This window comes from Heteronotia binoei, chromosome 6, assembly GCF_032191835.1.
Source record: "Heteronotia binoei isolate CCM8104 ecotype False Entrance Well chromosome 6, APGP_CSIRO_Hbin_v1, whole genome shotgun sequence".
Classification (NCBI taxonomy): Eukaryota; Metazoa; Chordata; class Lepidosauria; order Squamata; family Gekkonidae; genus Heteronotia; species Heteronotia binoei.
This window is the reverse complement of record NC_083228.1, coordinates 113,887,638-113,901,313: the sequence shown is the minus strand read 5'-3', so window position 1 is coordinate 113,901,313 and position 13,676 is coordinate 113,887,638. Positions and strand designations below refer to the sequence as shown.

Genomic DNA, 13,676 nt, shown 5'->3' with positions numbered 1-13,676 from the left:
GAATATACAAAAGTAACTGACTGTAAGAGAAAGAACCTTCCCTGAAAGTTTCATGGTTTTGCACTGCAGAATTAATAATGCAAGGTCAGCTCCTAACTCCCACAAACAGAAGGACTTTGCAGAAGCAGATTATCTCTAACTTCCTCAAGGAGTATCCTACATTCTCTACCCATCCAAAAGGATGACTAAGGGTTGAAAGATCCCCCTGAACAATATGCCACATGGCAAGTGGAGTCCGAGTAAGATGAGAGAATCTGGCTGTTGCCACAGAATAAGCCCTGTGTATATGAAACCATACCCAATCCATGTCAAGGACCTTTCAGTCTGTGTACAAAGATGATGTTTCAAAAGGATAACAAGAAAGGAGGAAGCAGTTCTAAATTCAAATGTTTAGCTTTATGGACAAGGGGAAAGACGGTAGGGGGATGGGAGAGAACTTCACTAGCAATGCACAAGTAGAGGCTAGCAGCAGGTCTCAAAGGCAGAAAATTCCTCAGATAAAAAGAGAAAGGAATAAAGAACTGCCAACACCACGGCTCTGGGGTTGGATGAGAAATGGGCATCAGGGGAAGGCTGTTGCCTGAGGAAGTGCCAAGGCTCACTGGGATAGAGAACGGCAGTGAGACAGGAGAAAGGCCTGGGAATTGGATCAAGACAGTAAAACAGAGAAGAGACGGCTGGGCAGAAGCTGGAAACGAGGTCTGAGAGAGAAATGAGGGGAGAAGGACTTAGGAAAGGGGTAATATTTTGCTTGCACTCATATCATGAATAGTGTCTTCGGCTCAGGTTCAGCATCATGATATTAGAGGCAGTCCTTTGGAGAAAACCGATTTAATTTGGGGCCTCCAAGCTCTAATTTTGCAAGGTTCCAAGAGGAGATGTAGAAGTTGCAACACCAATGGTAACTCTGAAGTTAATTTCAGAAGGTAGCCATGTTAGTCTGCAGTAGAACAGCTGGATCCAAGTCCCATAGTACCTTAGAAAACAGCAAGACTTTCAGAGTCAAAGCTCCCTTCATCAGATACAAGATTCAATGACTCTCAAAAGAGTAAACACTGAAAATCTTGCTGGTCTCTAAAAGTTGCTTACTAAACTTGAATCTAGCTGTTCTGGAAGTAAGCTTACTCTTCTTCAAGACATGGCTACTTTGTTATTTAATGCAGGAACAGGAGTGTGCTTGCTCTAGAATGGTAGGACCAGATTTTTCTAGAATATCTGGAAATTGATCTGATCACCCACAGGCATCATTAAGCCATAAAACAAGTCTCTGGCAAGGGCTTCACTACTCTTTTGTCTAAGTCAGGGGTGCCGAACTCATTTGTTAGGAGGGCCAGATCTGACACAAATGGGACTTTGTGGGGCCAGGCCATGTGTGTCATAAAATGTAATGTGAAGTAGCAGAGATATAAACTTTATAAAGGACACAGACAAACACAATTACATATATATTATTTTTAACTTAAAATACAAACATGCTTAAAACCCTTGCAATATTTTGTTTAAAATGGAAAAGTGGTGGAACAGTGGGATTTGGCAATGCAAATAGATAATCAAGAAAAAGCATAAGGATCACTGCACAAAATAAAAATATAAAATGCTCTGAGCCTGTGAAAACAATGAAATGGCATTGCAAGCTTCTCCTCCCTCCCCCAGGGCCAATCAGATTGACGATGGCTCTCCAGTGTAATATTCTTCTTTGGCTGTGGATTCCCAGGTTAGAGTACTCACTAGGTCAGGTCCATTCAGCAGAGACAAGCTGGCTCGCATCAACCCTTTATTTGCAAGGACACAACTCCTGGAAGCGTCAGCTTCAGAAAGCTATAGGAATGCTGAAAAGTGAAATTGATCTACACTCCATTGAAACACACTGCAGCACAGGCAAAATTGCAAGGAAAACATGGAATGGGTTTTCCATTGAGGTCTCTAGGCCCCATCTATCTGGACTCAGAGACCTTAATGGAAAATCCATTCCATGTTTTCCTTGCAGTTTTGCTTCCTGCTGCAGCCAGCAAAGACAAGGAAGAAAGAGCAGGGAATGTCAGCAGCCTTGGAGCTTCAAAGGGGGAGGACAGGAGGGGGAAGAGGGGGGAGAAAAGAGCCCCATGGGAGCCCTGGGTGGGCCGATTCTCGCCCACAGGCTAGACATTGATGCCCCTGGTCTAGGGCAAACTTTATATTTCCAGAAGTTTTTTGATTTTTTTCCAGAGCCTTGGAAGCTACCAGTCACAATGACAGCTTATATAAAAATTACAGCATGCCAGAACAAGTCTGTGGTGATCAGATAGGGAAACCTTTTTTCTTTTTTATAACAATCATGGCAAATTGTAACTTCCTGCTTGGGAAAAAAATAGTTATCTGTATGTTTTCTGAAAGAAGCAAACAGCTTTGATGGAGGGGGAAAGAGTCAACAGCATGCTCCTTTCCCATCCAGAGCCAAGAATGCATGTGCATACGTAATGGAGGAGAGGTTGATGGGATTCAGTGCTGCTTTGCCACTGCCCTTTTCCCCTTCTGAGGAAAGCTGCATTAATGCTGTCATACCGTTACACAAAAGGGGAAGGAAGCTCTCCACTTAACACATCACATGAACAGATGAAGGGCATCACCAGCATAAAATAGCAAGAACTATTCCACTGTTGCAGCTTTTACAACATACACACCAATGATGTCTACATCTGTACCTTACACCAACAGAGTAAATAGCATGAAACAGCAACACAAAACATGCTCGTCAATACTGCTAGGCTGGCCAACCATAAAATCAGGGGAAATTATTTTTCAAACAAAGTAAAACAGGAATCATTCCTGTAAAGAAGAGTCAGGTTGCAGCATTTTGTGAAAAGTAAGATCTTCATTGTGATGCTTAAAGCTCAGAATGTCTCCCCACTGATCTTTTACTTCTATTCCATCTCTCAAGCACAGTTCATATAATAACTTTCAACAAGTACTGTGGGAAAGCATTAACATTTACATGCTTCTACCATAATATAACATAATGAGCCACACACTTTTCATGCAACTCTTTCCTATTAAAAAGTAATGTGTAAAAAAGTAATCTGTGCATGAGCTACTTCATGCATTATGTTATAGGTATGATGGAAGCAATTCATATTTTTCTATCACACCTATACAAAGTCCACTTTGGATGAACCAACATGGTTGACCTCAGAAACTACTCTGGATGAGTATGAGGCCCAAACCTCATATGACAGACACAGAGATACATTTGTTTATTATTTGCTTGTTCATTACATCTGTATTCCTCCACAGCACCCCCGCCCTGCATTTTCTCCTCACAAAAACCCTGTGAAGTAAGTTAGGCTCAGAATATGCAACTGGTTCAAGATCACCCCATGTTCTTCATGGCACAGTAAAGGACTTGAACCTCGGTCTTTCATATCCTACCTAGTCCAAGACTCTAACCACCACACTAATCCCAAAGACCCTGCAAAAATATCTGACTGACTCTTCTCAGTCAACAATCTTCACAAAACTACAAGCTCCTGCTGAACTAACTGACGAAGTAATACTTCTGTTAAGAATTGTCAGCCACAAGTAGATTCCTTCTCAACTTTTTTTAAAAAATAGATGTAATAGTGAGGTGAGATCTGGCACTTCCAGAATTACAGCTTGTTGATCAAAGCCCTCAATATGATTGGTACAGCCTCTACAGGTAAAACAGCAGGAAAATGTATTGAAGATAATACGACCACACTTAAAAATAGTGCTCAGGTAGCTCTTCACCATGTGGAAGTGGATTTTCAGAAATTTGTACACACCACTAGAAGCCAAGGGTCACCTTATATCTAAGATAAGGCTTCCCCCCCCCCGTTTGCGACAAGAGGATTTTTTGTAACAACTATGGGCAATTAGCTGACTACTACAGACCAAATGCTATCATGTAGCAAATGCTTCAAAGTCGCAGTGCTCCTACAACTGTCAGTAATGCCACTGCAGTGCACATCAAGGGAAAAAAGTGGAAACCCACTGATTTAGACTCACCATACTTCCAAAGCTCTTCCACGGATGATTTGCCTTCTTGACCCCTCCACTGACCTCGTTTATCTTTTATGGATCCTTTCCAAAAAATCAACATCATTCTTTAACGAGTAAAACCTCATTTGCGCTAATGTGCTTAGTTCTGGGCACTGCAGTTCAAATATCATACAACAGTACAGGCCCATTCCAAGTCTTGGAAATGTTCATGTTAACATTCTAAAATGGTGCTGGTCTTCCATGGGACAGCATCATATTAATTTGGTTCTTCACTGACATTACCTTTTTTACAAGTAATGCAAGATAATATACTTATGCCTGCATTACAAGAGACAGTCAGTGGACGTAAATCTTTAAAATACATGCCTATGCCATAAAGCAGCACACAGGAAAACTAACATCATATACATATGGAAAGATTTGTTTTAACTAAACAATTCAATATGGTTAAATGTGAACTCTCAGCCCAGAGGGGTGCACAGGAATCCAACTGCTTTGAAAAAAATATTAAAGATTTATGATGGAGGCATGTTGGCAATAATGGCTTTGCATATCGACAATCAAGAAACACCATTTCCACCTGATTTCAGTAACGGACAGAAGATGACATATTTGTAACGGGCATAATTCTTATCCGCTGTTAAAACTGATACATTTTCAATATCATTTGTATTTTAAGTTTTAGAAACTTACAAACAGATCATTTATGACAAATGTTTGTTACACATCTAGAAAACAAACCGACGTGTTACAACACAAGTAGAACACAAAACGGGGTCAAGTTTGCCATTTTTTCTGTTACTAAACTTAAAGTATTGATAATTCAAAGAAATAAGTTATGCAATATATACAAAATAGCTTACTTTCACAGTTAACAGGAATAACTATGAAACAAACAGGATGGCTTCAGTAAAACATATAGATGAACTGTAAAAAATTCTAATGCTGCTATTCTAGAGACACATGATAGAGCAATAAGAATTGCCGTATCCTAATCTTCACATGGCAATAATTTCAAACTGATATTATTATTCTCATTTCCTTGAATAATATCCATACTCCAGGGTCATTTTCCTTCTCATATTCAATATTGTGCATGCTTGTATCAAGATTCCTTTCTTCATATCCTGTCACAGTATCAATCACTGCCTCCTGTCCACTCAATCCACTTTTGATTTATCAGCCGCCGTCTTTCTGGACTCCATAACTCGACCCAAACCATTTTAACAAGACATTGACAAATAGCACTCAGTATCGCATCAACCTGTTCCACTTAGTAAACTAAAAAACACTAACTGTGACATCTCTGCATAAGTATTCTATTCCATTCCCCAGACTGATGTATATTAATGAGGAGATGGTATTTGAAATGCTTCTTCCACATCAGCATCTAATATGATCAAATTAGGAAATGGGATGATTTATTAAATTTTGTAGAGCTGAAATATTTCTTTATATCACTATATCTGTGGTTTCAGAAAGTGAGCTGTTGCTTTCAATTTTTCTACTGAGGATGTGCCTGCATTTCACAGACGAATTATTGTCTTTAAAAAGATTGCAAGAAGGCAAAATGTTATTAAGCAAATGCTCAGTAAAACAAACTAAATCAGTTTTAAAATTTCTAATTTAATGTAAATCTTGGTTGTTTTGTTGAAATTCAGTTTGTGATCTTATTAAGTCATATTTGCATTGTAGTGTTTTGCTGTAGGACAATTCTGAATCACAGCATTCCTAGGCAGCTTCAATTCTTGACTCAAGATGCACCCAAAATAAAATAAAACATTTGTAATGTGAACATATCTGCTTTATCTTTTGGATTAAGAAAACGTATATTAGTCCTTAAATATGGAAAATAGTAAGACTTTCCATTTTTAATTTCTGAATGGAAAAACATTCCAAGACTAATTCTGTTTATTTGACATCATACACTTATCTTCATTTTCAACACAAATATGCACCCAAACACAAAATGAACAAAATACTTAGTAGCAGTATTTCCTATACTGCAAATGCCACACCACATAAACTGAGGCTTGAAAATTTGGAATCCAAACTCTGAACAAATATACAGAACGCTGTGTTCCTTTCTTCTGTTTCCTGTAACTACAGAACTTTCCTCCTACACACACTCCCCAAAGCCCAAACTTCCATAAGCATAGGTATCTCTGTTTTAAATGGGTTTGGTGGTCTATAGTAAGCTTTCACTGGGAATTCATTTTAGCATATGTTTTATTTAGCTTGACTTTTTAAACTTTACACAAACCTGAGAGATAAGGGAGGCTATATGTTAAAAAATTAGTTTCTTTCAGTGATGAAAATATTCTACCATCATGCACAATTTCAGGGTGGATAAAACTAGCTATACACATAACAAAATGATAAGAGATCTAAGAAGAAGACAAATTACACAGCTGTCTTTGTAAAACCAAGGGGACAAAGCTAAACAAAGAACTGTATGCATGACACTGACCGAGCCATCATTCTACAATTCTCAATACTTAACATTGTAAGGAACTTTTAACCATTGGGTATAATGACACAAGAGATCAGTATGAAAAGAATTATAGACCCAAAGAGAATTACAATTTCATTTACACACACAAAATTTTTGTGAGAGAAATACCAGTAACCTGTACATCTATCCACACATTCCAAATATCAACTTCCACTGATCTTGCAAGTTTGGCCCCACATATGCAGATACAAAGACCCACACATCCATGTGGGAGCTGCTCCCTTATTGTGCTGTCCCATCAGCTGAATACCATGTGTAAAGGTCTATATATTTCATGCTTAATCCCATTCTTCCTCCAAGGTGTTTGGGAGAGCATATACCTACTAGTGTGGGTCTTTCCCAAATGGCTGGCCATGCAAATGACTACAATATCAAGCCATATGAGATAATCCTTCTGGAAAGCATCTTTCATATCTCTGCAGGTGTGTGACATACAGGTCTGCAGCTGCCACCATTACAGAAGTTCTGCTCACAAGAAAGCTTTGTATTTACTTATTCCCAATCCATGCCCCCAAAATGGGACCATTTGGCCACATACACAAGATTATATGACTGCTCTGCCTTTCTTTGTCCTCTTTTTCAAAAAAACCCCAGCTATTTAATTTCTAACCTGGGGGTTTTAATATTAGGGAGACAAACACAAAGCAGTTAAACTAAGCTGTTACATGCACAAATTGGGTCTACCCCATGGAAACCTCATCAAGTAATGCTGCTTTCATATCTTTCACAATTATAACATGATAGCAATGAAGCATCTCCTAAACATTTGTGATCTAAACTCTCTGGGGATTCCAAGAACATCACAGTTCAGGTACTGTAACACACATGAAACTGCCATACACTGAATCAGACCCTTGGTCTATCAACGTCAGTATTTTCTACTCAGATAGAAAGCAGCTCTCCAGAGTCTCAAGCAGAAGTCCTTCACATCACCTTTTGCCAGATCCTTCAACTGGAGATGCCATGGATTGAGTTTGAGACCTTCTCCATGTGAAGTGGATGCTCTATCACTGAGGCAAAGTCCCTACTATAGGACTTCATTCATTCTTACCTATTTTAAGGAAATCCTTAAAGGAAGTATTTCGGGTCTGTGAAGAAATACATTTTGTCCTGGGAGGTTTGAGAGGAGCAAAACCTCCATTTTGCATTTTAAAATGTCCCCCCCCCTCAGGGCAGAGAACAAGCAGGAGAGGAAGACATCAGTGCAACTGCTTTCCAGATGTACGTCAGCCTACCTTCACACAAATGCTAACAGGAAGGTAGGCAAGTGGCTATTCCTCCAGGGGCACGCACAATAGTACATTGTTCCTGTAGTGACTAGGCGCTAGACAGTGCAAAACACAGAGGAAGGCCTCAGAACTTGGAACAGAAGCTGGGATCCTGACCCTCTCCATGGGCAATTCCATAAAAAGTCAGGTGGCGGGCCACCCAATAGTGGAAAAAAGTCCCTCCAGGTAGTGAGAAAAATCTAGGAGGGCAGGGCGGAATAGGGCCTGCAGGCCAGAGCAGACACATTCTGCCACAGTATTTCCGCTTATTTATACCTACAGGTCTGGATCCAAAGATCATCTCCTGGTCTCAGACAAAACAGCCTTTCCCCCCTCCAGCTGCACCACCCTGAACCATACTTCTCTTGTAGTTCGCAAGGGTCCTCTGACTCTAAGGACTAGCTTTTCAAGATGTGCAGGGGGTGCCAAAAGAAGGAGAGAGAAAGCCGTATTGTGGCAGCAGAACTCTACTCATGCTGGTTTGGATCGGATACCACGTAGGTTATTTGCCTTCATACTCTCACACTCTTGCAAATTCAAACATATGTTCATGTCAAAAGTGTCCATTCTTCATGGGGGAAAATGCTGTTAAGAAATGCTACTATGTTTTACTTTCATCCCAAGCCTACCATTCAGATCACTGCAGCTATTAGGGATGTTAATGTAACAACCCTAAAAAAATGCTTCTAGTGCTATTATCATAGCCTGTACACCACAACCTAAGTATCTAACTATTTAGTCACTTATAAGGACCAGTTTAAGCCCTGACACAAATGGTCCAGGCTAGCCATTTTATCAGATCTCAGAAGATAAAATGATTACCCTGGTTAGTACTCGCATGGGAGACCACAAAGGAAGTCCAGGGTTGCTAAATAGAGGCAGGCAATGTCAAACCACCTCTGTTTGTTTCTTGTCTTGAAAAGCCAATGGGGTTGCCATACGTTGGCTGTGTGGTGGCATTTTCCAACACCACAGGCTTCATTTAAAACTACAGGACAAAGAAGAGAAGGAAAGTCATCCTAGTCTAAGCTCTAGCACTGCAGCCCATTAAAGTAGCCCATTAAAGTTGGCGCAAGATGACTATCACCACAATTCTTTCTGAAATATATATAGTAAATATATATATATATATATATATATATATATATACATATTTACTATATATATTTCAGAAAGAATTATATATAAACCTGTTTATATATAAACCTGTTTAATCTCAACCTTGGGGGAGAGGGGGAAAGTGGGAGATGTCATACCTTCTTGTTCTGCTCTTTGATCTTGATCTCTGAGACCTATTTGATTTCCCGCGACCACTTGATCGGCTTCGGCTGTGCTTTCGTTTGGATCCATATGAAGAACTACTGCTGGATCGATGCCTGCGCCTAAGATATCAACAAATAACACCATAAACTTAATTTATTTATAAATGGGACATAATATAGCTAATATTTTTCACTTTTACTATCACTGAACTGAGCACTCTGCATATGTACTTTGAACAGAAACAGTGATATCTGCACAGAAAGGGGCCAACTGTAACCAGCCCTGCCATGATGTATGCAAGATGGCTTAGTGTAATGCAAGCCAGTGATTTCTCAGAATGAGAATAGTTTAGCTGTATGAAGTCCATCAACTATTATTTATAATTGAAATAACATTTTGTTAACTCTGCTGGGTTTTCTAGAAGCAAGAGGTCATGGCTGTTCAGCATTCATTTCTTTAACTTCAAAGAATGATAACTGGCAGACAACACACCACAAAATATACAATCCTGAACAACTGCTACTAGAAATATAAAGCCTCACAAAAAGCCCTCCCTCCAGACTATTTTCAATTATTCCAATGGAAAGATTGGAAATTTGTCTACAGTACTAAAAAGAACTGGAAAATTCTCTGTTTTGAAATGTATGAAATATTTATGTAAGACAAGATTTTATGCATCAAAACTTAGCATGCAGATTTTTACGTGAAAATGTTACAGCATGTGAGAGTAATTCTGGTACACATTGCAGACATAAAACACTTAAAGCTCTAAGAAGGTGCTGCCATCTTCATGAGAACAGTAGACAGAAAAAAGACTTCTTTACTTAAGAAGGGTGAAGAAAAAGTTGGGGGGAGAGACTTAATACAACAAAATGGAATAAAAAACCCAAAAGGTAAGTAAGAAAACAAGGGGCCAATAGCTAGGAACACAAACATAGAATAATTATAAGTGAAAATACATGCATTTATTACAGAAACATTTAAAAACATTCAAAGGGCCCAGCTCAAGCTTTATAACATCATTAAAGTGACATATGCATGAAAGGAAACACTTATGACCTAACTAGCATGTATACTTCTATAAATATGTCAAATATTGCAATTCTATCTGATAACTAAATTATACATGATGCATTTTATGTTGTTAAAGTGTTAACAGTTTAAGCTTGATAAGAAAACACGTATTCCATATATTTCAAGCTTTCACAAATTTTCCATTTATTCAGGGTGGGGGGAAGGGAGAAAATAGGTGCTTTTTTCCAATGGTTTTAAAATTTCCAGAAACTCTGTATCTTTACAGTACTCAGTTGTTCTGCTTCAACAGCCCAGACTACCAGAAGCCTCTAATTATTAAAAGTGCTAGATAAGTGCTTGGTATATTAGATACACTTGTCCACAACTTTGGGCTGACAAAATTTGCCATCACCACAACATTCCTAAATTGTGGGAACACTAAAAAAAAAAAAATTGTCGTTGCCTCTTAGAAGTTCCTTTCAGCAATTTGAGATTAGGGGAATTCACTTGTCATGAACCAGGAGGAGGGAATCACTCTGATGCTGAAGTAATAGAAGCTTATTTGCCAGAATGGGTAATCAGATCCCCAGCTGAACTAAAAGAAAAGAGTGGCTTATGACCTGGAAAATCCAGGAAGACAGCAAAACATTTTCAAGCTTCTCCTCTGGTGGAAGATCCAGCTTTAGTCTTGAAGGCACCAAGATCCAAACTGCACAAACCAAGGGACTGTGGGAGAAAGTCTCTAGTTTCTAACCAAAAATATCACTGGTGTTGTGGTTTGCAGCAGGAACGGGAAGGTAAGCCTCCCAACTGTGATTGATCTAAACAACAGAATAATCCCTAGTCTTCAATCAATCCAAGAAATAAAGATGCACAGCAATGTGCCCCTTTGTCTAGTCTGGGTCTTTTTCTGGCCCTGAAACCTTGGATAAATGAGCCAAGCTTCTTCGGAGGTGGAGCAAAGACCAATACATTCCTCAAAACAAGAAGGAGAGGGAGTATTCAGTGGAGTTTAAGTTTGTGTTCAGCACAATTGTTTAGACTAATTCTGCAGTGTCCAGCACAATTGTTTAGACTAATTCTGACCAGTCCTGCAGTGGTTCCTACAACATAATAATTTAGTTATTAGCTGTGACTCTTGTAACATTTTTTTGTGAATAAAGTCTCTTCTCTCTTCTACCAGGACCCAGTTGCCAGGTTTGGAACCAGTAGACTGAAAGCTCTACATACCATAAAACTGTTTTATACTGAATCAGACCCTTGGTCCATCAAAGTCTGTACTGTCTACTCAGACTAGCAGTGGCTCCTCAGGGTCTCAGGCAGAAGTCTTTTACATCACCTCTTGCCTGGCCCTTTAACTGGAGATGCCACGGCTTGAACCTGGGACCTTATGCATTCCAAGTAGATGCTCTACCACTGAGCCACAAACCCAAACGTTGGGACTTTTCTGGACTCCTTCAGTCTGTTCTCCTAGGCAGATATTGACAAAGTCCTGACTGAGGTTCAACCTACTTGCAACCCTGCCCTTCCTAGCTGGTAAAAGTCTGCAAGGAGGTAGGAGCACCCCTGAGAGAAATTATTAAACCCTCTCTCTTTTAGGGTTCTTCTCTTAGCTCCCATAAGGAGATGCTGGTGGCACCTCACCTGAAAAAAAACCTGTTAGATGAGAGGAACCTAGCCAATTAGGAAAAGGTGACTGAGTGAGCAGTGGCCAAACAGCTTCAGGAATTCCTGGGTGAAACATCAGCCTTGGATTCCTTCCGATTCAGTATTAGGCCAGGGGTTGGCAATGTGACAGCCCTTGTAGTCTTGGTTGACAACCTTGACAAAGGCTGACCAGCACTGCTGATCCTCTTCGATCTGACAGCTTTTCAACACAGTTGACCATTTGGTCCTAGTTAACCACACAGCCTCCCTGGAGATGAGGTGCACTGTACTGAGGTGATTCCCCTCATTTCTCCAGGGACACTCACAGAATGTAGCCATTGGTGGAGAGAGATTGCCCCCCCCCGGCCCTAACCTGCAGTCAATTCTTTCCCTAGTGTTGTCTAATATTTAGATGTGCCCTCTGGCAGAAATTGTTGTTAGGTTTGGAGTTGGGTGCCACCAATATGTGGATGACACCCAGCTCTACCTCCTGCTTGAAAAGCAGCTGACTACTCAGCCCTGGCCTCCATAATACCTGGCTAGGTGAGAGCTGGCTGAAGTTAAAGCCTTCAAAAACTGAGATAATGGGATTGAGTAGGTTTGGGGCCCAGGGATGGCCAAACAGAGTCCAGCTCTCTGCCATAGCCCCTGCTAGAAATGTGGCTTGATTCTTCCCTTACCCTAGACAAACATGTGCCCAGAGTGGGGAAAATGGTGTTTTATTGCCTACGCTGGCCCTTTATCTGTCCCACTCTGACCTCCCTCTGGGATAGGGCTGTCTTTGAAAATGCTTTGGATGCTTCACACAGTCTAGAATGCGACTGATAGATTACTGATTGGGTTACCCTGGTAACATCAATACTTCCAATCAGCTTCCAATGCCAATTCAAAGTGCTATTTTTTTTATCAATAAAGCCCTAAACAGTCAGGGACTCTCCTATTTGTATAACTGCCTCTACCAGTATGATCCCCCTTGCCTCCTTAGCTCACCATCACAGGTCTTCAACAGGTGCCTGGCCTGCAAATTGCCTGCCTGACAACCACCAAGGCAAGGGTATTTACAGCAGTTGCCCCCTCTCTCTGGAATCAGCTCCCTAGGGAAGTTTGTGCCCTAAGGGACCTTCTAGCATTCTGTAGGGTATTAAAGCATGCTTTACTTTGTGCATCCATTAGTTAGTGTTATGAACTGGGGAGCTGGCCAGTTGTTTTAAGCTGATGTTTTAATTGGTTTTACTGTTGTATACATTGTATTTATTTGTACTGTATTTATATTTATTGTATTTTAAATGTTGGAAGCGACCCCAAGTCCCCTGTGGAGAGAGGATGTAGTGTATAAATCAAATACATAGAATAAATAAGCTCTAGCTAACACTGTTTTATGTTCATTTTTTCTATTAAATCCTGCTATATTTTCCTTTGCCTTAAAATTCTTCCTGTGCTTAATGCTTAATTAGATATTTACAGAAATAAAGCTTTTTCAGAAACCAAAGCACTTGATCCTTGGGAGAGAGGTAATTCCCTGTATAAACAACTACAGCCCACAAGCCACTTAAAGGCACTAACAGTCTAAGAAGCAGAACTCCACCTCATTGAAAAGGCAACCTAGAAGGAAGGGGGGAGCAAGCAACCAGGGAAGTGTGAACCTGACCTCCTCTCTCACATATACATCTAGCAAGTCAGGCCAGAGAATTTCTCTTCCATCATCATATTGGGAAAATTCCAATAACTGGAACACTCTGGTGGTGGCACACTACATGGTTCTCATCCAGTTAGCCAATATGACAATAACAACTTGTAATGTGATAGCTCCAGGAACTAAGGATCATATCACGATGGCATAGCTAGTTTTAGCTCCAGTTTATAAATAGTAATTTACCTGCACTGGTAGAAATTGCTTTTAGTGGGCAGGTACTGCTCCAGAGTTTCCTGACTTACGGTACATTTTACTGCAACTGCGATTTCAAACACAAACT

The 13,676-nt window shown here is 40.1% G+C and overlaps 1 protein-coding gene across 2 annotated transcripts in view; it reads right to left on the bottom strand.

Moving 5' to 3' along the window:
- RSRC1 (arginine and serine rich coiled-coil 1) overlaps positions 1–13,676 on the bottom strand; it is a 284,862-nt gene that overhangs the window by 260,347 nt on the left and 10,839 nt on the right. For both annotated transcript variants that reach the window (XM_060242387.1, XM_060242388.1), the window contains exon 3: positions 9,036–9,161. In XM_060242387.1, the coding sequence (XP_060098370.1) occupies positions 9,036–9,161 (126 nt within the window). The remainder of the gene's footprint in view (positions 1–9,035; positions 9,162–13,676) is intronic.